Source organism: Enoplosus armatus, chromosome 1 (genome assembly GCF_043641665.1).
Source record: "Enoplosus armatus isolate fEnoArm2 chromosome 1, fEnoArm2.hap1, whole genome shotgun sequence".
NCBI classification, from domain to species: Eukaryota; Metazoa; Chordata; class Actinopteri; order Centrarchiformes; family Enoplosidae; genus Enoplosus; species Enoplosus armatus.
Window position 1 is genome coordinate 12,413,863 of NC_092180.1, and position 24,119 is coordinate 12,437,981.

At 40.8% G+C, this 24,119-nt stretch overlaps 1 protein-coding gene across 1 annotated transcript in view; it reads left to right on the top strand.

Moving 5' to 3' along the window:
* Window positions 1-4,012: 4,012 nt before the first annotated feature.
* Window positions 4,013-24,119, top strand: part of igdcc3 (immunoglobulin superfamily, DCC subclass, member 3) — a 51,275-nt gene continuing 31,168 nt past the window's right edge. Inside the window, exons 1-2 of the mRNA XM_070907975.1 lie at window positions 4,013-4,079; window positions 9,532-9,837. Coding sequence (XP_070764076.1) covers window positions 4,013-4,079; window positions 9,532-9,837 — 373 coding nt within the window. The remainder of the gene's footprint in view (window positions 4,080-9,531; window positions 9,838-24,119) is intronic.

Below are 24,119 nucleotides of genomic sequence, written 5' to 3' on the forward strand. Positions count from 1 at the left end.
TGGTTTGAAATGCCCACTCAGCAGATTAAACAAATACCATAGATGGCCTTAATTGGTGTACTCTGTCATCAACTAAAATCCCAGCTGCTGTTTTCAGCTGATACTGAAGCTCTCTTTATGGCTTAATGGAGGCCCTGGCCACAAATCCCAGACTCCCTGAATAATAAACCAGTATCGAAGACTATTGCAAAAAAGAGCTTGTTTTAACAACTTTATATACAGTTAGGTAGTTCAGTCCAGTAGGCTCCCAAGGGTCAGGCAAAATAAATGGGGGATAGGGGATCATGACGTGATTAATAGAATAGGAAAGAAAAAAAAACAAAGTTCTTCCCTCTTTGGGCCTTGAATAGTTATTCAAATGAAACCGTCTCAGAAGTCTAGAGGATAAATTTCTCTCTGTTCACCAACTGCTAAAAGCTCACAGACATCCAGTGGTGGAAAGTAACTAAGTACATTTATTCAAGTACTGTACTTAAGTAAAAATTTGAGGTACTTGTACTTTAGTTAAGTATATCCAATTCATACTACTTTATACTTCTACTCCACTAAATTTCTGAGGGAATTACTGTACTTTTAACTCCACTATGTTTATTTAACTGGTACAGTTACTTTGATTTTACATACTAAACGTATGTCAACTTATTAAATATGATGCTTTGTTATAGATTAAAGGCCCCACAGACCCTCACAGGTGTTTTCAGTTATATTGCTGATTAGACCAGCTCAGAGTGGAGTTGTGTAAAGCTCTGCTGGGATTTAGCTGAAGTCACGTACTTATAAGAATGATAATGTTGTAAATTATACCACAACCACTACTAATAACGTGTGTGCAAATTATTGTCGTGTGCACAAGATAAAACTAATATATTTTTTTGGGACCTTGAAGGCTCCATAATTTAACTTTCTGAAAGGGTCCATTTTACATAGTGAGCACTTTTACTTTTGACACTAAGTATTTTTACACTACTGCATACATCTGAGAAATGACAAGGAGCCCCAATGTGACATGGGCAAAAGTTTGGGAACAACTGGTTTAACATAAATAGTGTATAAATAGTGTTAAGTGTTTTATGTAAACTCTTAATCTAAAGTAATCTAAGTAACTAAGTAATTGTCACATAGATGTAGCAGAGTAAAAAGTACAATTTCCCAATGAAATGTATAGCTAGTGGAGTAGAAGTATAAACTAGCATCAAATGGAGACACTCCAATAAAGTACAGTACTTGAGCAAATGTTGGGTACTGAAATACTTTCCACCACTTTCAGATAGCACTGATCTTCAGAAACTGCTGAGCTATAGCTAGCGAACTAGCTTAGTTCAAATCTTTTGTAGCTTGCTTGTAACTAACGTTAATACCTCATCCTGTGAAGTTTGTCCTTTTGCTTTAGCCGTCGGTCTGTCGCTCTGGTCCAACAATTTGACCCAGAGTGAGACATCTCGACAACATGCCCCTCAGAGGACTTTGGCAGTCCCCTGACATTTCATCAAGCGCCACTAACAGGTCACAACATCATCTCCTCTGACACTTCCATTCATGGCAGGTTTTAACTCTTAAAAGCAGTGGGCGCTAGCAAGCTGTACCAGCGTTAGCATGCTAACACGCTAACCATTTGTAGTGGTCATAACACGTATTACAACGCTAGCTGTTTTGTAAACATACAGTAGTTGTGTTGTACATATTGAAAAGCACCCTGAGTAATTGTTGTAATTTTGTCCATATAAACAAAAACGACTCAACTGTAACTTAACGTTAGCTTAACACTGAACGCCAACTAACATGCTAAACGTTACGTGCTAACCGTTAGCGTTGGTATGTTAGCTAGCTAACGTCTGAACTGTAACGTAAAAAGCGCTAACACGCAGGGAACTTCATATATTTTTCACAGAATTTTGGGGGGTCTAAAGGACAGAAGGATTTTGTCTGGAAAAAGGGTAAATAACATCTAGTGTAATGAACACCATTCAATAAAATGTTCGACTAAGTGAGATTTGACGATTTTTTAATTAACTGTTTATTTTGGCATAACGTTATCAGTCAGTTTCAAGGTGTGTTGATAATGTAGGAGCAGTTTTCAATTTGTGATAAGTTATATGATATCACACAGGTGCATTGGGGGAAAGAAGAGCCATTAACCTAAAGTACCCTTTATTTCATCTCAATGGTTTTACAAATGAAACTGGATACTGTAAAATAAGTGATATGTGTGGTTTTATTTTAGACCTGAAGTACACGTTTGGCTCACTAGGGGGAGCTCCAGTACAGCTAAACAAGCACATCTTTGTTGTAATTGAGTGTTAGAGGTACGTTCACTTACACTCACCCATTGGCTTTAAAATAAACCACCACTTCATATAATCCCATATTGTTGTTATTGTTCTCAGATTTAAAACAGCTACAAAAACAGCTGTCTTAAAACCAGGAGACTAATATTTAGAACATATCAGAGTTGAGTTACTCCACAGAAAGGACAGCACGTATAGGTGTCAGAAAATAGCAGCTGATAAATACCAGGTGTGAAAGCTGGTTGCTCAGTTGCATCAGTTAGAGAGCTGAAACGATTGGTCGATTATCTGATTCGTTTTATTTTCCTAATTTAATCGTTCTAGCCATTTTCCAAGCAAAAATAAAAAACATGCTAATCATTCTCTGGTTCCAGCTTCTCAAATGTGAAGATTTGCTGCTTTTCTGTTTTATATCATTGTAAAATGAATATCTTTGACATTTGAAGACGTCACGTTGGACTCCGGGAAACTTGGATGGGATTTTTTTTCAGTATTTTCTGATGTTTTATGGACTAAAACCATGAATCAAGTAATCAATAAACTGGTAGGCAGATTAATCTATCATGAAAATAATTGTTAGTAGCAACCCTGATTGTAAGAGCCTAATATTTATTTCGACTGCAGAGAAAAGACATTTTTTAGTATTATTACAGAAGTGGAAGTGTCAAGTTGTTCAGTGATTTCATCCATTGGGATATTAGGTTAGTTTACGATACATTACCTCATATATGGGACTGGCCTCCAGAAGAAGAGATGTTTTGGTTTTTGAAATTGAGATCCGGAATAGGCTACTTGTTTGGTCCATTAGGGGGAGCTCGAGTAAAGCTAAACCGCAACTGCTTTGTTGTAATTGAGTGTTAGAGGTCCTTGTTTATTTATCATATCAGGTTCACATGTGCCGAACCATCAGCTTTAAATAAAACACGTCCACTTCATCATCATTTCATAATGCTGTTGTTATGGTCCTTATAAAACCGAGCCTGTTTAAAAAATATATACCATGTGTCCAGTGTGGACACAATGTTTATGGTTTTTGCTGTTTTTATTGTCATTTGCTTTATCACATATTTTGCTTTACATGTGCCACCAATGACAAAGATTTTTTTTGAGTTTACGAGAAACTGTCAGTTCATTTATCCGGATTATTGTTAGTATCTTATTATTACATCATAGGTCGGTTAATATGGTCATTGATGTCACACTTTTATTCATTATTATATTTAAGATTGAGATACTATCGTTGGTCGTATTATAATTTCTAGCCTTTATCTGTAAAAGAAGTTGAAGTAGTAGTAGCTGTTTTATTGACATGCAGAAATCATGCAGTTTTTGCAGGTTTCTCACGCGTTGGGAGCGAAGCAGTCGGCTCTTTTGTTCCGAGAGCAGATTCAGCGAGTGTGTGTGTGTGTGTGTGTGTGTGTGAGAGAGAGAGAGAGAGAGAGAGTGTGTGTGTGTGTGTGTGAGAGAGAGAGAGAGAGAGAGAGAGGCTGTCTTTGGGATACAGCAGAGTCAGTGAGGAGGAGAGAGAGAGCGGGATGCTGACAGATTCCTGATAGATGGTTAAAATGGCGAAAGCTTGTTCGACCCCAGCGAGCCACCAAACTGTAGCACTGTAGGTCGGAACATGTAGAAGCTGAAGCTGGATATATGTGTGTGTTTTTTAACCCCCGTCTATTCACCTCACGTTGTTTTCCGAGAGTGCTGGAATATTTTCTATAAGTGTTTAAATGGCATCCACAAGGCGCCGCCGCCTTGTTCCATGCTTTTTGGGAATACTCCTAAATGCTTTAATCGGTAAGTGGCATTATCTTATTACCGGTCGGAGTAGGGAGGAGTGCTGCAGGGTGAGGACTTTGTAGAGGACAACCGCTGTTAGTGTGCTGCTCTGCGGAGCATGGTGCATGCTGCAAGCAGCGATAAGTGCGCTGCTGACCAGTAACCCTGAACTTGGCCCCTCTCCGGTGTCCGTTAGTATTTCGGCAGTAAATGCCAATGTGGAGACTTGTGCTGGAGCCTTGTGCACTGCGGAATTTGTACCTGGAGGTTACTGAGTTACATACAGATACTTAGTGTGAGTGTGTTTAAAGTTATAGGTTTTTGCATTCTGCCGAACTTGTAATGTTCTCTTAGGTTATAGGTGTTGTTTCACCAACACTTCACATGCACAATATGTTCAAATCCAGATGGCTGTTGAGCTCTTGGATGTCCAGGCAGCACCATAATAATACATGGTAGCCACGTGCAATGTAGTCAGCCGTGTTTCTAGATTGTTTTCATATTTATTTTGATAGGAACACAGTCAGAAGAGTGTAAAGAATGTCATACTGAAAGGTGCCCAATTGGTGCATTGAGAAAGTCACAATTTTGTGTTTAAATAGCTGTGAATTGTGCAGAAAACACTTAGTGGTCCTGCCTATTTTCTAGTTCTCCTCATGACTGCCTTTTAATCAGGTGTCCCAGTAATAGTGCTGCAGAGTTACAGCCACTTTATCCATGTTATTGTTAATCACACAGTCTCATATTTTAATATTACTCATTCAGCACTGAGTGTAGTATTAGGACCATATGTTTTAATACTTATGAAACTTTATTAAACCAGACATTGTAGTTTTTATCTGCTAGGCCCTATCTCTTAAAAGTGATCAAAATATCCTACTGCTTAGCTCTTCCAGCTAACTTTAAAAAGTGACTACTACTTTCATAAGTAGATTGAGTTTCATTTCATATCAGGGGACTCCTTAAATAGATGGAGTTCTTGACTGGTCAGTCCTTACAGCACACCACCCCGTGGCTGGGTGAAATGACAGTGGTAATTGCTCTGAGGATAGATTAAAAGACTGTGGTTATTGCCTGCTGGGGAGAATATTTGTACAGATTAAATGTCAAGACTGTCCCTCTCGTCCTTTTCAAATTTTCTTTTTTTGGCCCTTTGTTCACTATGATAGACAGTTTCTCTCTCTATGTGAGGCCCCTTAATTCAAAGGGAAGAGAGTATTGAGTATTTGCAAAGCATACCACACAGGGACCCACAAAGGCTCCCACTGGAATTATAAAGCCCAGTACACAGTGGTTCATAACATGTTCAGTCAGAGAACTGGGAACAAAAACTTCAGAAACACAGCTCTGTGATGGATGTAGTTCTAATCTACCCATCGCATTAAAGAAATGAAGCTCTTTCAAGTGCTTGTCTGCCTCAGAGATTAGATTCCGTTTAGATTAAGGCACTTTTTATGACATTTTAAGCAGGATTGATAAGAGTGGAAGAAGCAATAAGAAGCATATCTGTATTAGAGCTCAAACTATGAGGTAGACCGCAATAGATCATTCAAAAGATCTCATGATATGAAAATGTAAGTTTCCCAAAGGGCAATTATTTGCTTTGAATGGACTGACTGTGCCAGCTTGTGTCTTTCAAGCTTCAGAAAAAATTAATGTTTTAAGTCAAAGCATGTCAGAGAAAAATACTGAGAACTTTCACTGAACTGTTTACGTTCCAGTTTACTAAAGTCTCTACAAGCTCATTTGTTTTAATCCAAAGTTACCCAGATGTATTTGGTTTATCACTATTGAGGGCTAAAGGTGGATACTTCAGTGAGGGAAGGTTGTACAGTACACTGACAGTGGAGAAAATGGTTGAGAGAGGGGAATTGTGCAACAGCTGTCCTACATCTACTATCGTGCCAACACATGGACTATTTCTCAGCATTCTTGTGTTGCATTTTACTGCAGCCTATATTACCGTCACTTCTGTGTAATCATCACTGAGCTGCTGTTATTATAACAAGTGAATACCAGAATACTTGAAACTACATGCTCATGGGTATTACGGTAGCTGGAAAAGAACAGTATTGATTAATAATTTATCAAGCAGAAACCTATAGTAGGGAACGTAGAATGCAGAGTCTTGGAAATAGAATAAATACTGCTTTTTAGCCAGACACTATCTAAAAAATGATGACTTATAAAGTGTATAAAAAAGAAATTGATCTGTTCTGTGGATGCTCTTTTAAGTAGTTAATTTATACCAGCGACTCTCTGGTGTTTCATCCATCCATGATCTAAATGCAAATATATGACTTTTACTTTGCATGCTGGAAGACACCTTTAAAGGAATACTTTAAAGTCTTTTAAGTTTATCCCTATTTAATGCTCACCGCTCATGTGGAATATAGGCCACCTATGCTCCTATGTGCATCACTTTCTTCAAAGTGGAAATGCTGCTTCAGCCTTCCATCTACAGTTGAGTGAAATTAATGGAGGATAAATCCATATTTCTTGTCCAGTGCACAAAACATTATTCCACATTTCAAACAAACCAAACATGATGCTGCAGCAGTCTGTCACAGCAAATGTACCCAGTTATTTAAAAAACATATTCATTGTGATGGTGAATAAGAATGCATTGCCAATGAGCTGCAACAGATGGATGCTAAGAGTAAGGAGGGCAAGCAATTTATTTAGCAATAAAAACGACACAATCTACAACTCTGGACTGTTCTGTTAATATCATATTTGAATGTATTATGTAACATTAGATACTAATACTTAATCTAATCAATTCCAATACTTTTTTTTCCAAGCAGTTGTGTTGCTCACGCCGCTGCCTGTAAGAAGCCTCTGGTGTGTCCCAAGCTCACTTAGCTTTATCAGTGGTGCTCGTGTCTGCTAACTGCATCTGTCTGTCAGTAGCTGGTGTGTGATCCTCACTTTACTGTTGCAGCAGTAAACCTTTGTGCCAGCTAGCCACACTTATCTGTCAATAGTAAGCCAGAGCATGAGCCGCACTTAGCCAACACTTGTCTCTGGTCTCACCCGGTAATCCTACATGCTAGTGTCTCTTTTCCTCAGCATGGAAAGCACATTAGGATGTGTGTGTGTGTGTGTGTGTGTGTGTGTGTGTCTGTCTGTCTGTCTCCTTATCTAACCATGAAAATCCACGCCTGTATAGATTCACGTCTGTGAACATGTGTTTTTGTGGATAGGCGTGTTCTTGCCATCAGTTTCTACAGCTGTGCTCTCCTCTCTGCGCACCGTCTGGATGCTCAGCATTCACACATGACCTCAACCGAAACCACACAAAGTGCAAAATCCGGCTGTCCCCTGTTCCTCTTATCTCCTTTGTCTCGTTGGGTCTGTCTTATGATTGTGTTCAAAGTGATTTTCTCTGACCTTTTTTACACTGTTGTTTGTAACCTACCCACCCAGAGCTCAGGATTGCATTAGCCAGTCACTCTAGCAACATGCTTTATTCATTAGGAAAGCCAAAGCCCAAGAACCTCCACATTGTTCTAGCTAATGGAAGAAACTCTCATTAATGTTAGTCATGAGGAAGTGTACACGACATCAATAAAGCTGTTTAATCAACTCCAAATCAATGACATTGTAACACATTGAACACCAAACTGTTATTATCCTGTTTGCTGCAAGGCTTGATAACACTGACTAATGTCTTTTGACAGCTTTGAAAGCTGAAAATAAAAAGCCTCTTATACATTTCAGTCAATCTACACAGAGGAAGGTCGAATGCAACACTTTCATGTGTTTTACATCCTCAAATTTATCCAGAATATAATACTTGCTTTACTTTGAGAATTACCCGTGTTTTGATCAAAGCATGAAGTGTGACTGACTGGCTGTGTGGCTGCAGGCTCATTGTATGCTATTTTGTCTCTGCTGGCTGCTTCCTGTGTGAAAACATGTGATCTCTGTTGGACCAAAGGAGATGGAGCTCTGTGGGCAGCATCGTTTTGGAGAGCAGCAGCCCAGGCAGCTAACACGGGCCAGCTAAGGGTTAAATATTTCTCCACCACCACCCCCTTGTTTTTCACAAGTGGTAGCACTGATGTCTCTCTGGTCCCATGGCCATTTACTTACTGTGCTTGTTGAGTGAAAAAAAAGGGGGGGGGGGGGGTCACATAAAGAAAGGATACAGAGCAAGAAGAGAGGAAGAGGAAATGTTTCTTTGCATTATACTCCGTATGTGATCTTCATGGAGGAGTGTTTCAATGAATCCCTTGTCTGCACCTAAGGGGAAGTATTTCTCGACTGGAATTTGAGGGATGAAGCCGGAGGTTCTCTGTTTTGACCCTTGTGCTTTGCCCCCCCCTACTGCCCTCCCCTAGCCCCCCTCCCACCAGATTCCAGGGCCTGGGGCAGAGGCTGGTAGTGCTTAGTCCATCAGCAGCTGAAACATGATACCAAGAGAGCCCGCTAAGCTCCTCTTTTATAGTACCAAGTCAGGTCAGGCTGTTTACATCCTTTATTTATTGTTCCCCCACCCCCACTCCCCCCTCTTTACCCTCAGAAACCATGAGTCAAATACAAAAAAATCATTATAAAGTGGGAAGCATCTTTTACAAACAAATGATCTGGAGCTTTTCGTCACAGAATGTCAGTTATCCTGGTGACAAAGTTGCTGCCATCGGTTGACTGGTACAGCCCGTACAAGGCCATCCATGTGTGTTTGTATAGTACAAGAGTACACATGCTCTAGGTGCATTCAATCTATAGTCTATGAATTCCCTTGTGACTGTAGCCTGGAGGTAGCTCAGTTAAGGCTTTTTATTCGTGAGCTGCTGTCAGTGATATGACATAAGGAGCATTCTTCCTGTATGTTTAGGTGTGAAGGTTGATATGAAAATTATGATTTAGGCCACAACTGTTACAGTCGCACATGACTCTGGATAGTAATAAGTAGGTATGGAAAAGTTATGAATGGAGGAGTGAATACAGCTTCTATATCTAGTCAGAGAATATCAGGATAAATGAAATGACAAACCTATTTTAGCCTCTTTGCGGTGGCTTCCAGTTGATTTTACTCATTACTTTTAAAACATTCCATGGTCTGGTTCCTGCATACATTTGTAAGCTATTGTGTCCATATGTACCTGCACCCAACCTCAGATTCTGTAACAAAGCTCTGCTAGCAATCCTGCAGTCTAAACTTTAAACTAAAGGTGATTGTACATTTGCTGTAAGGGCCCCTAAGCTCTTCCTGTTGAATTTAAAGGAAAGTGAGACCACTGAATTGTCAAGAAATATTAAAAGGAGAATGACGCAAACATGGTGCCGGACTCAAACCAGGGATGTTGCAGTTCCTGGTCGGCATCTTAACCCCTAAGCCACAGGGGCACCCCTATGTTTGCCACAAAAAAATCTTAACTCAGCGTGCTTAGCTTTTTCTGGTGTTTGACCATGACAACTGAGCAAACTCACGCTCAACTATATAATTTGTGTGTGTCTTCAGGTGTGATGTCTGAAGCGGAGCTCTCCTTCACACTGGAGCCCAGTGACATCATCGCTGTACAGGAGCAGCCCCTCATGCTCCACTGCCAGGTGGACGGCATCCCCCCTATTACGACACAGTGGAGGCACAACGGCCTGCCTTTGACTCAGGATCAGCATCACACCACCTTCATCAATGGCTCCCTCCTCATTGGTCACTTCCAGAAGACCAAATCTGATGGCTCATCTGACGAGGGCGACTACGAGTGCACGGCCCAGAATTCTTTTGGGCTGGTGGTGAGCCGCAAGGCCCGTATTCAGGCAGCCAGTAAGTTTCTTCTATTGTCTTATAGTGATGCAATTTTAAGGGCTGTATGTGCTGTACGGGGGACATAAAGGTTTTTTTTAAACATGTAGTGTGAGTACATGCATTCACTCTAAACCCACGTCACGGAATAGATTGACATTTTGGAAAATACGCTTATTTGGTATGTTGCAGAGAGTTCCAGTAGATGAGAAGATCAATTCCACTCATATAGCTGTCTGTTCAATATGCACTTGGTTAGCTTAGCTTAGCATGAAGAATGGAAATAGGGGAACACAGCTAGCCTGGCTCTGTCCAACTCCTGGAGTCTTCACACAACCTCGCAACAAGCTCAGAAAGTCACTGTGCCTGGAAAAGAAATAGTCCAGGTTAACCCTAACTCCTGTAAAAACCCAACGTGTCGTATACTTCAGTTTTTGTACAGATTAAACAAACAAGATATAATGTATTAATTAATGGGCTTTAAAGATGCTGGTAGGCAGATTGTGTCACCTTCAGGCAGAGCCAAACTAGCTGTTTCCAGTTGTTAGATAGTTTAGTTTTTAACTTTAAATTCCAACTCTATCATCTTAAATGATCTTATTATCTTGAGATACCAACTCAGTAGTTTTGTCTTGGCCTAATTGTGTTGTCAGTATGTGAAGTCCCAAGTGTAAGATAAGAAATAAGAAATCGTGATTGAACAATGCAGATATGCAACCACAGCCGCTTACTTATGTTTGATTAAGTTGTGATCTGTATTCCCTACAAATGTCAACATTGTAATTGAAATATCGCCTAAAGTAATCACATTTCAGTCCAGTCCCAGTCATCAGGGTATTGCTATGCTGTAAATGTACTTAATATTCCTGGCTGCGGAGTCATTTGAATATTTTAATATCATTCTTTGAGTGTAATGAACTTTCTGATGCTCATCTACGGTGGTGCTTAGAAATTCAAGCCTTTGAGTTTAGCATTAACAAGCGCTCATGCTGAGAGTCTCCAAGCTGCTTTGTAAGAGTGCAATAAGCTCGAAGCGATCCAGCAGCCCACTCACTGGTAAAGGCATCAAGATACATTTTCTCTGGCTTGACCACCAAATCTCTTATTTGAAGTCACACTAGTTCAACATTAGGTTCTCAGCATTGTTGCCATGGTTCATTTACATCACTTCTATCATATCATAGTGAGACAATCTGACTCTCTGTACTCCTCTCTTCTCTTTTCTCTCACACATACACTGCATGTTTCTACTTACTTTAAATCAAAGGCATCAAGGATGTGCACATTCCTCTGTGGACACGCTGAGATGTTGCAGCAGCAGCTTTAGTGATACCGTACTGTTCCACACAGTGCTGAGTTAAGACTTTTTGAATGCTCTGTTATATATATTCTGTAACACAGAGATGGACAAAGGCTCGCAGAAGCCTGTTGATTTGCGGGCTGTGTGTAGACAGCATACTGCTGTGCTGTTGTGGCCAGTACAGCTTTTCCACTCAGTGGGATAGGAAGGTTAGCATGGACGTCTCACTGGCCAAAGGGAAAAGTCACTTCAGCTCAGTGGCTGGCACTGTCAAACACATGCAACCTTTCAAGGCCTCCCTAAAGGGTCTTTCTTTTCAAAGGTCAGACCCTAGCCACTATTTTAGCACATTTCTTATTCTGCATCGGGGAAAAGTAATCAATACGCTTCCCTTATTTTTTTTTATTTCACAGCATTACTTGGATGTAGTCGTAAGAAAGCATGATGAAAATGAAAATCCATAGATATATGAACTGCAGAGAAAACAATAGAATTTTCCCGATGATTTGTACTGCAGAAGTTTTGGCGCAGTATTTTCTTGAAATCTTCAAAGAAAAATCATGAATCAGAATCAGTTTGATTGCCTGATATATACCTATCATGTGCTTTGAGGTGCAATTGTAAATTGCTGTACCCTCATAAATGTAGTAATAAAATACACTAGCCTGAAAATTATGTTATTAATGTGTTTCTCAAGATTTGTAAGGAAACCGCTGCATATTTCAGTGAGAATAGTGCACTGCATTGAGAGAATGTCATGCTCTGATTTTTTAAATGAATTGGTTGAATGCATTGATAAAAGTGGCAATTCATTGTGATGCAATGGAGTCATCCAGCAATCCAGTCCTCTCTTCATGTAGCCAACCACAACCAATTCCACCAATAACTGAAATTTGTTATTTATCTTAAGGTTTCAATACTGCACGAGTATGAAAAATCCTCTGCCACTCATCTGTTTCTGAAAAACTCAATGTGGAATGTGATGTGAAGACAGATTTAATCTCAGTGAATGAACCTGACCTGGAGCACACCTCAAGTTCAAAATCATTCATGGTGGAAATGTTCTGTTTTTAGATGAGCTTTGCTCTCCTGACCTTTTCCACCTTTTCTTCTTGACTTGTATTGATTAGGAAGGAACTGAAGGATTACTGAAAGTCACATTCTGATCCCTGACTTCTGACCTTTTTGGTTATGTTGAGCAGTCTTTTGGCGGGGTGTTGAATGAGTAAAGGCTCTGCAATAATGATGCTCTGTCCCTCCTTAATGGAGTCTCACTTCTATCAAGGTAGCAAGAAGCCATCACTGTGAAAATAATCCTCCAGAGACCCTTTAAAGGGACTCGCAAGATAAGAACTTCTGACTGAAAAATGCTTCCATGTTACCCATTATTGCCCACTAATACCTTCTGGGTTTTGTTGTCATTTCAGAAGTCAGATCAATGGGGCTTTCATTGCACTATTAATTATGGTAGTGTTTTTCCATCGTTCATAAGTAAGCATAACGGTTTTCCTACCTGCATTGTTTCTTTTAGGCTGTCTTGGGAAGGCTTTACAGATTATTTTTATATTGTACATTCAGAAAAATTGTAACCATCCTTCAGTGCCCAGCTTCTTGCACCCCTCAGCCTCCAGGTTCCTGCAGAAGTACTCCCCTGTTGATCAAGACTCAATTTGTCAAACTATTATGTTTTAGGTCTTTAATATAAGGTCTTAATCTTTGAGCTGAAGTATATTCTACAGGGGTTTGGACAATCACTGGTCCATTTCATCCTCTTTTGGCCCATGAGTTCTGCTCTGGGCATAAATAATTTAGGATTAAGTGTTTTCATTTTGTTTATGAAGAGAAATGGCCCAAAACAAGTGAATGTGCTCCTTACAAAGATCAGTGACTAGTGTTTGTTTCTTTTTCTGTTCCAAGTGTTTGTTAATGTTGATGCCCTCTTTGTGTTTTTGAGGTAATTTGCTGTGTTATAGTCCCTCTTACAACAGAGCTCTGACTTGTACCACTGTGATGCAATGGGTGGTGTGATTACTGAAGCCTCTTTATAGCCCTCCCAGTGGATAAAGCCTCCATCTTACCCTCCACACTACCTCCCTCCATAAATTTCACTTTTTATTTGCTTGACAACCATTTGTGTGAGCTCACTGTCGGGGGCTGGTGTAGGACGGACTCCCCGTTGCCCCTCTAAATCGGCGGTCAGTCCAGGAAACTCTTTTTTTCCTCCTAAATGTTATCTCTTTGATGGTCGGTTTCTCTCAGTTCGTCTCTCTCTCTTTTTCCTCAGTTTTTCTAGGACCTCCTCATTAGCTTACGTTCAGGAAGCTTTTCATCATTTGGATGAATGACAAGCCTGGTACAGTGGACCCGGCCAGGGCTCCCGCCCCTCCCCCCCAGCACACCCGCGTCACCAGGCAACACACCACAAAAGCCCCCCTGTTACAAAATAGCTTTTAGGATCAATTGAAATGACTTGCTTTTGTCTGTTTGTCTGGAATTAATTGGAAAGAGTTGAAGCTTTGTTAGGAAATAATTTATTTTTTTTGTCAGTCCCATTCATAGGGGAGACTGCAATTGACCTCAGGGACCATTTGCAAACACAATATGGAGTGTGCTGAGAAAAGGCAAAGTCAGTGCAAACAAGAATGAACACAAATAGTAAAAAAATGCAATAAATACAAGTATATTAGCTGCATTATATGTGTTATTTATTTTATAGACTTCTTCAGTATAGATATAGAGCCCTTGGCTGCTGGAAGATCATTTCCACCTGGTTTAATTCTGAGATCGTCATGGTGAATTGTACTGATGTTATAATGGTAGGCTTCTGAGTGAGACTTTAATGAAAAAGAGGAACCCTGGGGGCTGTAAAGGATGAAATAGGAGAAGACAGAGGATGCCTGTAAAAGTGTCTCAGTTTGTACCCATGCCTCTCATTTGTGTGACTTTAACTCCTTTCTGGGGTGTAAATGTAAATAACTGTAAAGCAGAGCAGGCAGAATCTGATAGAAACTAAATGTGTAGTTGTGGCAGAAGATGAGAAGTTGCAGCATGCTGCATTTAAATGCTGCGTGGATGGCTTGCCACGAGCAACTACTCAGACAGCAGTTAGTGAGAGTGATTTATGGGGAGCTCATGTTAGTTTACGTGAGAGTGTGTGTACGCATGCATGCGCGTGTGTGTTTGGAGGGTCGACTGTGGCTCTCCATCACCCTCCGACCTCCCTGTCCCCACCCCTTTCATGGCCTCCTGCCTGGGTGAATGCTGAAGCGCCATCTCTACATCTCCTTGTAGCTCCTTTTGTCTGCCAGCCAAACCCCGCCCTCGATCGGTCCCCCTCCCACCCTTGCTCCTCTCTGCTCACTTGCCACGAAGCAAGTCATCTCTCTGTCATATAGATTAGCCTAACTAAATGTCATGTAAGCTTGTTGTGACATTTAAACATGAAGCCTCTTAGTGTTTTCTTTTAATCCTCGCCAAATCAAGGTTAGTTAATTCAAAAAATCTGACAGTGGAGCATTATTAACTTTATCTTCATCATTCATGATGTTTGAGGAAAAGTCATATGGTATTGCCATTTTATGCCACAAAGCAAATATAGAATAGTCATCATTGTATTCCTCTCGCTGATTTCTTTCCTTTCATTGATATTCCTGTCTTGAAAACCTCACATAGTAGTAGTGCATACATACATGGCCCATGACTGCCCTGTTCCTTCCTTTGGGTAGGTATGAGGGCTGATGTTAAACCAGAGTGTTCCCTCCCGCTGTGTGGTCAGCACCCCTCCATCTGTCTGCCAGTGTGTCAGAAGGATTGAGGAAGAAAGGGCTTTTTTTCCTTCTTTTTTTTCTGTACTGATGAGGTGGACTGAGGAGATGAGAGCTCTGACCTCTGCTGTGTAATTACACTAGAAACCGGTTTGTTACTGTACACCTGCAGACTAAATACTCAGAACTCATTGCCTGATTATGCATGCTCCATTTGAGTTGATGTATTATTGGCAACACTGAATAAGACATTATATTACTTGTTTTAATCAGCTTTTCAGAATTGGTTCAAAGCAGTTTTTTTTGCTATACTCTGCATGGTTATATACAAGCAAAGGCAAGGGTAAACAACTGCAGATCTCATTGTCTCTCTCTCTCTCTCTTTCTCTCTCATGCCTATAAAGATGTCTTTGTCCTCTATGGGTTGTGTTTTTTTTTTTTGTCAGGGAGCTGAATAAACAGCAATACCGAGTGTCCCCTAATACCATCTCTGGATATTTGCATTGACAAATGCTTAAGCTTGTCCAACTCTCCTGTGGGGAAGGGGCAGGGCGAATCCCTATTATTTCTGAAGATGACACGTCATTGACCTTGAAGCAGTGGAAAATCACCAAGGGATCCCATACTGTCCATAGTATGCTTTATTGACTCAGTTTACTGTATGTCTTTATACGGTGGGGAACAATGACATGCAATGTAAAATTTGGTTTTGGTTAGATTTCCAAACCAATTAAGACATTTTTTGTTGCTTGTTAATTTATTGCTAATCAAATAAGTATTAAATATATGATGAACTACTATTTTATTACAGTATTAATAATGCTGCCTGGTTGGAAACAAAAATGGCATGCACCCTAACTTGCTTCGCAGAATTACATTTATTTAATTTCCTCTATCTCCACATGTCAGGAATGAACAGCTAATACAACAAAATCGTGAGCACAATGGTCGCTAGTGTCCTTACATCTTGAGCCATGCTGACAGGACTTCAGCCGTGCACAGAACACTGACATGTGTGGAGAGCTTTAACAATCTTCCGTTAGAGGGGAGCTGCTGCGTAATATGAGGGATGATCTGCTGTGCGGAGCAGAATGGGCACCCTTGTGCTCTAAAAATATCTGCTTGTGTAAACAACATCACTTGGCAAATCGAGCCACTAAACAAGAGAAGGGATACTGAAGAGAGGTGAAATAGCTGGGTGATGGAAATATTGAATTGCACATCGCTTATTATTCCAGGTGCAAAACATGTGTGTGTATATATATATATATTTATATATATAGTGCTTTGAAAAACAAACATAATTGTGCTTTTTATATGAGAGTCCTAAAGCACTGTGAGCTCAACTTGGTAGCTGGGACACATATTTGAGTATCGTCTGCATAGCACTGAAAACCTGTGTTGTATATACTGTATGGAGAGAACTGTTACCGTAAGGGACCCAGAATTTAACCAAGAGGGACCCCACATTGATGGATTGGGACGGATATTTAAATATCTAGAGACTGAAAGACTTGTGTCTTACATGCAGGAGTGGATCCATTTTAAGTCCTTGCAGCAAGTACCACACCAATCCATTAAATTCTCAAGGAGAATAATATTGATGCTAAAATGAAAAGAATTGATTAAAAATCATCTTTAAAAATGAGGAGTTGTCAAGGTGCCAGTAATATCTATGACCACCTTTGGAAGTTCAATGTCTTCCCACTACTCCTGACTTGGTTTCCTTCTTAAAAAGTGTAATGCAATAAAATTATAGTATGCATATTTCTTTTCCAGCAATACTTTACTGGATAATAACTATTTTTTGAAAATGGGCAGTAACACATCTGGTGTAGCTCATCACTGACATGTCCTTTGATCATCAACATCCTGGCTTGCAGTCACATTTTAATTGTTTCATTAATTCTTAAAATGTTCAAACATCTTATTGTTCCTTTTAATTGTGCTTTTTATATATTTAGCAGATATATTAACCTCATGTGCGCAACAGTTTAAAATGCATGAGCAGTCTTTGACCCTGTCATGGCAGGATGCTCCCTCCTGCCACTGTGCCAACTTCTCTAGCAGCTGCTGTCATCAGCTGTGTACACTGTAGCTGATCATCCAGATAATGCCCATTCATTTTTATTTCGTTGTCATACAAAGTAGTGTTAACTTTGGAGAACATTTCACTTGGATGGACTGGAATCATATTTTTTAGAAGGTTTTTAGAAATAGCTTTTCACTGGGTAGATTTTAGCAATGCTAACAAGTCATTATATTGAAACTGAATGTGTTTTTTGACAGTGTGATAAATTTAAACTAAAGTAAACAAAACATCTAGCTTTTACCTGTTCACTACTCAAGGATCAGCTTAGGTCTTGGTTGAAATTCAAGTTCAATGTTGGGATTGCCCCCTTTGTTTGAAGTTTGTGTAGCATGTGTGTGTTGGTCTGTGTGTCTGTCAATGGATGTGTCTGTTGGGCAAAGTAATGAAGTCTGAGTTGGTCTCCGGATGTTTCTGGACCACCCTAGTTATTCTCAAACAAACAAATGAAAAGGGGGCCTAAAATTCCTTCTGCCTACTTTTAAGGCTCATGGGAGGAATTCCTCAGTAATAGAGGTGAAAGGTGAAAGGAGAGCGGGCAGAGGCCAGGCCAAAGGTTGGACGGGGCGGACCAGTCTCCTAACGCTGGAGTCTGGCTTTACAATCTGTACATCTTGCATTGACCTGTTTTGATTTGGACATATCCAGTGATCTCCTCTCCAAGAGTTATGTCTGTACCAAGCATGTGTTAGTGGTGAATCCTGTGTTTTCATGCCAGCATAAGCAATTTCATCAATAGAGGGTCCTCCTACGGGTGGAAGCAAATGGATATGTGGGTGTGTATTGAGTGTGTATGTTGGTGTTCCTATGATTGCTGGCTTCAATGGAGGCTTGGCTAGCTCTCGCTACCACTGCCCCGTCACCACGCTTCACTACACTTAACAGAGCCTTTATGGCCAGATAGCGCAGTTAAAAGCCTTTACAGGGTCTGCACCATCCACCAATAAAAACACCAAAACTCCCTCTTCCTGTCTTCTCCTTTGGCAGACATTTTGTTTTGCATGTGTGAAAATGTGTAATAAGGACAAAGACAGACAGGAGGTGGAGCCAGTAGTGGACATTAGTTAGTGTTATTAGTAGTCGAGAGAATAGTAAACATAACAGTCCTATCTTATAACATTATCGCCCCCTCAGTTGTTCACAGACACACACACACAGGGCCCTTTAGTCCACTTTTCCATTTTGTTTAAGCAGGGATCAGGAAATCTCTCTGTGGTGGCCAATAAGCAGAATAGTCGGAGACAAAGGCCAGTCAGTGATGGGCAGGCAGCAGCTCTCCTTTGGGCCTCAGCCACCTCTCCATTCTCTATCCTGTGTGTGTTTGTGTGTGTTGGGGTACCTCTCGGAGCGGAGCAGCACCTATTGTTAGTTGTGAAATGCAGGGCAGTGGAGTGGCTGGGAACAGGCAGAGGCTGTGGAGATGTGCAGCCTCTGGTGGCTCTGCTTTGTGACGGTGGCCTGAGCGTTTGTTCTCGTGACCGACTCAGCTAGCTATGGCTGAGGCCCCCTTTTGTCACTGCTGACTCTGGGTGGGTGTGTTTCCCCTTGCACCCTCCCTCCCCCTTCTTCTCCCTCTGTTTCAGCATTGACTCAGAAATAGAGGAGTCAGAGGTCATAAGGGGCTGGACGATGCAGAGGGGGGTTTATCTGGGAAACGGTGACCTTTTTGTGTGCAGTAGGGCAGAATACCCCTCCCCTTTTTTTATTCTCCTCCCATTACGTTTCCCCTCCTCCAACGCTCAGCCTCCTGCTCATTCCCCAGAGGGGACCCAACCCCCTGTCTGATGGCCCCAGGGCAATGGCAGTGACCTTGGCTTTGGCAGTGAAATAAGGTGGCCCAAACCTGCCACACCATCACAGCTCTAACCCTGCCCTTTCCCAAACAAGCAACGCAGCAGCTTGGAAGAACAAGAGCAAGATAAGCACATTTTCACTCACTCAGAAAGGGCATGTATTTGTCTCTGTCATGTGTTTTCTGTTTTTCCACGAAGGCTTAACAGTTAGTCTCTGTGAATAAAAGTTGGTTCTATATAATAATTTAGTTCTTTACCTCTATTACTGCTGTTATTTTCATGTAGGCAGTTCTTAGAAATATCAGTGACCAGCTCGCTGGCTATCAACATACGAGGGGTAAATAACACATTGTTAGAAGGCTTATTTTTCACATTTGATCGAGACCAACTGGTATTTGGGAATAATTAGGGAGGGTGTGTATGATACTGATTAAATGGGTTTAGCTTCTCTTTGTGTGTGCAAGCATTGTAACCTTCTTTACAATCAAATTCTGGAATATGGGATTTACTGTACAAACATGAACTCACTGGGATCGATACCGAAAGTAGAAAACAATCTTTACTCTCTTTTTTTAGTTGTCACAGAGGGATGGAGCACCTGAAGCGTTTGGGGTTAAAAGCCTGTCAGGCTCCAGTGTGGAGTCGGTCACCAGGGATAAAATGAATTCCACAGGAACCAATTAGAAGAGGTAGCTGCTGGCATAGGATGAAAGATTTCTGTGATGGTCAATTTCCTTCTGACAACCTGTTTGCAAAGTAGTTTGATGCGTGTATCACTTTTGGGAATCTACTGATTTGCAAAATATACAGTTCAAGAGGCTTATATTTCCATTTATTATTACAAATTATTATAACATTAACTGTTGTAAATTCATAATATTTGAGACTTCAGAATGAAAAAGTAGAATTCTGTCATTTAGAGTGGTTTCTCATCAGCATGTAACAGACAAAAAGCAGTGCTTTACAATATTAAAAGAATGCCCAGATGTTGTTCAGCAACCACAGATTATGAAGAAAACCTGCAGTGAAATGAATCAATTATTTTGACAAACAATCCAAGTAACATTTCGACACAATCCCTTAATCCAGTTTCTCAACTCGTCTTGTGTTATAGTAAACTGGTGATCTTTAGGTTCTGGACTGTTGGTTGGACAAAACAAGACATTTTTCACTATTCTTCTGATATTATATAGAGCATAATTGAGTAATCAGGAAAATAATCATTGGATTCATCGATAATAAAAATGATTGCAGCCTGAAATACAATGTGGATTGATATGAAAGCCTTGTACTGCAAGATAGAACATGATACAACACATAGTTATACCTCTAATTGCTTTATTTGCCAGCATATGCCAAGAGTTTCCTTTGACAGCAGAGTTAATTTATTCATGGTGTAGACGCGTAGGTGACTTAGCAACATTAATTTAAGTGCTTATAGTGGCAGAGCAAGTTGGCCACAGCAAAGCTGCCATCAGTAAAGCAGGGGTAGATGAAAGTGGAGAGAGGCAGGGAGTAAAATAGATGGAGCATGTGTCGATGGTCTCAAATGATCTCTGGGCCCCTCTGGCTCTGGAGGCTGGACCTTGAACCAGGAAGGAACATTCCATTCCGATGCTGTGCCGTGACCTCCTGACCCCAGCAGCTTTGTTTCAAGGGCAGCTTTCGACAGGCAGCAGGATGCAAAGCAACAGCAGCAGGCTCGCTTAGCTTGAAGAAGCACGCCTCTGCCGTTAGAACATGCCGGAAAACTGCTCCCCTGACCCCAAACTCGTAATTCCTCACTGTAACATGCACATTACCTACACTTAACTTCAAATAAATGCACTGACATGGACATGTGTGCACTCTGCCACAGGCTCATGGTCAGTGACATACCTAGACCTGCTCCTAGTAAAAAAAACAGCAACTAATGTGCAGTGTGCATTCCCTCAACACGTAGACATGCTACTGAGGCCTTTTTCCCTCTTAAAGCACCATTGAAACATTTAATTTAATTCCCACATCCAAGTGATGTAGTAGCAATTTTAGGATCCATCATAAGAGATGTTTCAACCGGCCCTTTCAGTAGCTGCTCAGGGGATGAGATGTGTTTATTTTATAACCATATAAAGGATTTGTATCATCCATCCAACTGCAGTCTTTAATCATATTTATGAATGTCTCTCAGCCTTTTTTTCTTTATAGAAGTGGTTTCATGTCATGTGTTAGTAAGACGTAAGGTGCACCGTTTCATTGCCCAGCGTGAAAAGATGAAACATGATGCTGTGTAGTGTAATAGCCCTCTCCATTTGCCAGCATAGGCATTATTTGCGAGTGGGAAGACAGTTTTAGAGGGTTAGCTGGCTGATGGCAGGTTGGAAGAGCCTGTGATATGTGCTTATGTCTGACAGCTTACGGTAGTGCTCCTCCCATCCACTGCAGGGAATAGACGAGACGAGAGCTTGACAGTCATAGAACCACCTCTAAAGACTGCTTGTGTGTTCTTTGTCAACCTTTGTGATTTGAGGACATCATTGGCATCATGTCTAATAGCAGTGTGTAGAACCATTGATGTGTGAGTGAGGGACTGCTCAGAAACATCCCAAGTGTTGACTTTCAGTTAGGGAAACACTTGTGCAACATATCAAAACATTTTATGGTAAAAGTAATGTGTAATACTCAGCTACTTCAAGTGTTAAAAAAACAAGAATAGGTGGTCTAGAGCTGGAAAGATTAGTCAATTAATCAAATAGTCGTTTCAGAGAATATTAATGGGAAACTATTTTGATAATCGATTAATCGTTCTTTTTCAAGCAAAAATGCCAAACATTTCCTGGTTCCTATGCGGTGTGATGATTTGCTACTTTCCTTTGTCTTATATGATAGGAAACTGAATATATTTAGGTTTGGGGCTGTTGGTCAAACAAATCAAGCAATTTTAATATATCACTTTCTGACATTTTGTAAACAAACAGATGAATCGAGAAAATAATCAACAATGAAGTCACCAGAAAAGAAGTAACCAAAAATTGATGCCTTGAGCTGCTTAGACCCACAAGTCAATTTGTAATTCTGATTAATTAACAGGAATTTGATTTACAGTAAGCAATCACTACAAAGACAAAGCCTATATTTCATTCCATTGTTCATAAGCGCTAGCCTTTTCCACAGAAAAAATTGTTTCTCTCAATTTATGTAAATCCAGTGCTGCCCTTTGTTTACTCAAATCCTGAAAATGGTATTTCATTATCTGATAGAACAGATATGCCATCTTCACAAATACAGTATCTGCACAGTCTTTGTTTGCACACACACTATAGGTAGAGGCAGAGACAAAGGGCTTTCATTTCTCACCCACTGTCTTGTAACGCTAAGTGGTTATGACAGGGCCTGCACTTGCCTTTCCTCTTTCTCCTTCTTCCTCTATGGTTATTTTTCTCCCTGAATTGGTGTGAACTAGATTCCATGCAGTGGGCGTGGCGGAGGGGTCGCACATGTGTGTACAAAATGAGCTTGGGGTTACTGTCTGCATATTAACACAAATTCATCAGGATTAGCCAGTTTGGAGGCGAATCGGGGGGGGGCTGCTTTTGCGGATCAGCAAAGGGCAGTAATATCCCTGGTGACCGCAGTCAGCTGGCAGCCTGAATGGAGGGAAAGAGGGAGGGAATAGACAGTGAAAAGAAAAGAATAGGAGGCACAGACTTTGAGTTTCCAGCTGTCTCAACAAGAGGATGTGCTGGTGACAATGTCTTGACGTCACAAAACGAGGTGATGGCACTTTTCCATACATTAACAGCTGCTGCTCTATTTGTCATTATCTTAAATACTCTTAAAGGGCTGCTGTCACTGTAGCTGCCCCAGAATTATTCAGTATTTATTCCACTGCATCTCTCTATGCTCCATTTTAGGCATTTAAGTTTGAGTCTTCAGCACACACAACATTTCCTTCTCTGTTTACATGTACATGAATGTGTGTCTGTGTTGCTGCTACGAGTTCCCAAAGGCGTGCAGTGGTTGGCAGAAGTATGTCCCACCTATCTTGTTGGTCATGATTGATGTTACAGCATCTCTCCTCACAGTAATTGAGCTCATATTTACAGAATAGAGCATCTGGGCTTTTGATTCTTCCTGTCTTTATCATCCATTTAGCCCAGTATGAGCCAAGGCCCAGACTTCCCCTCAAGAAGGAGATGATTTACCAAACCAAATGTTTTCTTTATGAAGTGCTATTATATATTTTATGGTCCTTTTCATTCTTCCTCATCAGCCCACTATGTTGTAGTCCCATTGCCCCCCACGAACGCTTCTCTGTTTGCCACACACGTGATGGCACTGTGTTGCCCGGGATTGTGATTAATGGCCGCAATTCGGCCTGAAAAATTCCCTTGAGTGGGTGCCAGTTGGCTTATGCAGAGAAGAAACTCATTACTGCTGTCAGTTGAGCTGACGGAGCAGGGAGGGGTGTGAGTGATTGTGTGTGTGTGTGTGTGTGTGTGTGTGTGTGTGTGTGTGTGTGTGTGTGCGCACATTAGGGAGAGAGAGAAACTCATTTTTGTGCATGTCAGTAAGAGGCTGCATGTCTGTCCACCTTTGCTGCGCATAAGCCATCATGCGTGAATAAGTGTGTCCACGTGTTTTAAGCTGAGTGTAAAAGTGACAGCGTGTCCCAGGGCTGGTATCCAAGTAACATGGATCATTTCTCAGAAATGAATGAGCCTGATTCTGTCAGCACCCTGCACACTCAAACACTCCAACTTTTTAATGTATAACCTGTGTGAACCACGCTGCTTTATGACCACAGTCATTCTCCTCTACAGCATGTTACATATGTTTGGAACATAGGGTTTTTATTCTGTTTCTACACATTCCCATCCTCCATTCAAAGATAAACTCCCTTATCTGTGGTAAGGTAAATATGGCAGGTGGTGGGGATATTACTCCTACTTATTAGCCCTATGTTAAAGCCAATTCTTGTTAAATAAATGGAAAGGTTTTCATTTTAAACACCATAATTGCCTGTCCACTCTTTTTAAAGATTATGTGGCAGTGAAAAAGTAAAGGAAGAAGTAGAAAAAAAGGAGAAAAGGCAGAACAGAAAGCAGTCTAAAATGAGGGCAGGCCTGCACAATATGGATAAGCAGAGAAGTGTGCCATTCACTGAGAGATTGCCATCTACATTTAGTGACACCACAAACGCTGCCAAAAAGAAGATTTGAGGACATGCACATATACATCGCACATATGGAAATGAGCTCCATACGTGGCTCAGGCTTTTGCTTTGCGGCTTAGTGTGAAGAGACTGGACCAGGGCAAGAAGATAAATCTAATTCTTTTGGTCAAGTCACATTTTTTGCATAATGTGTATAGTCAAA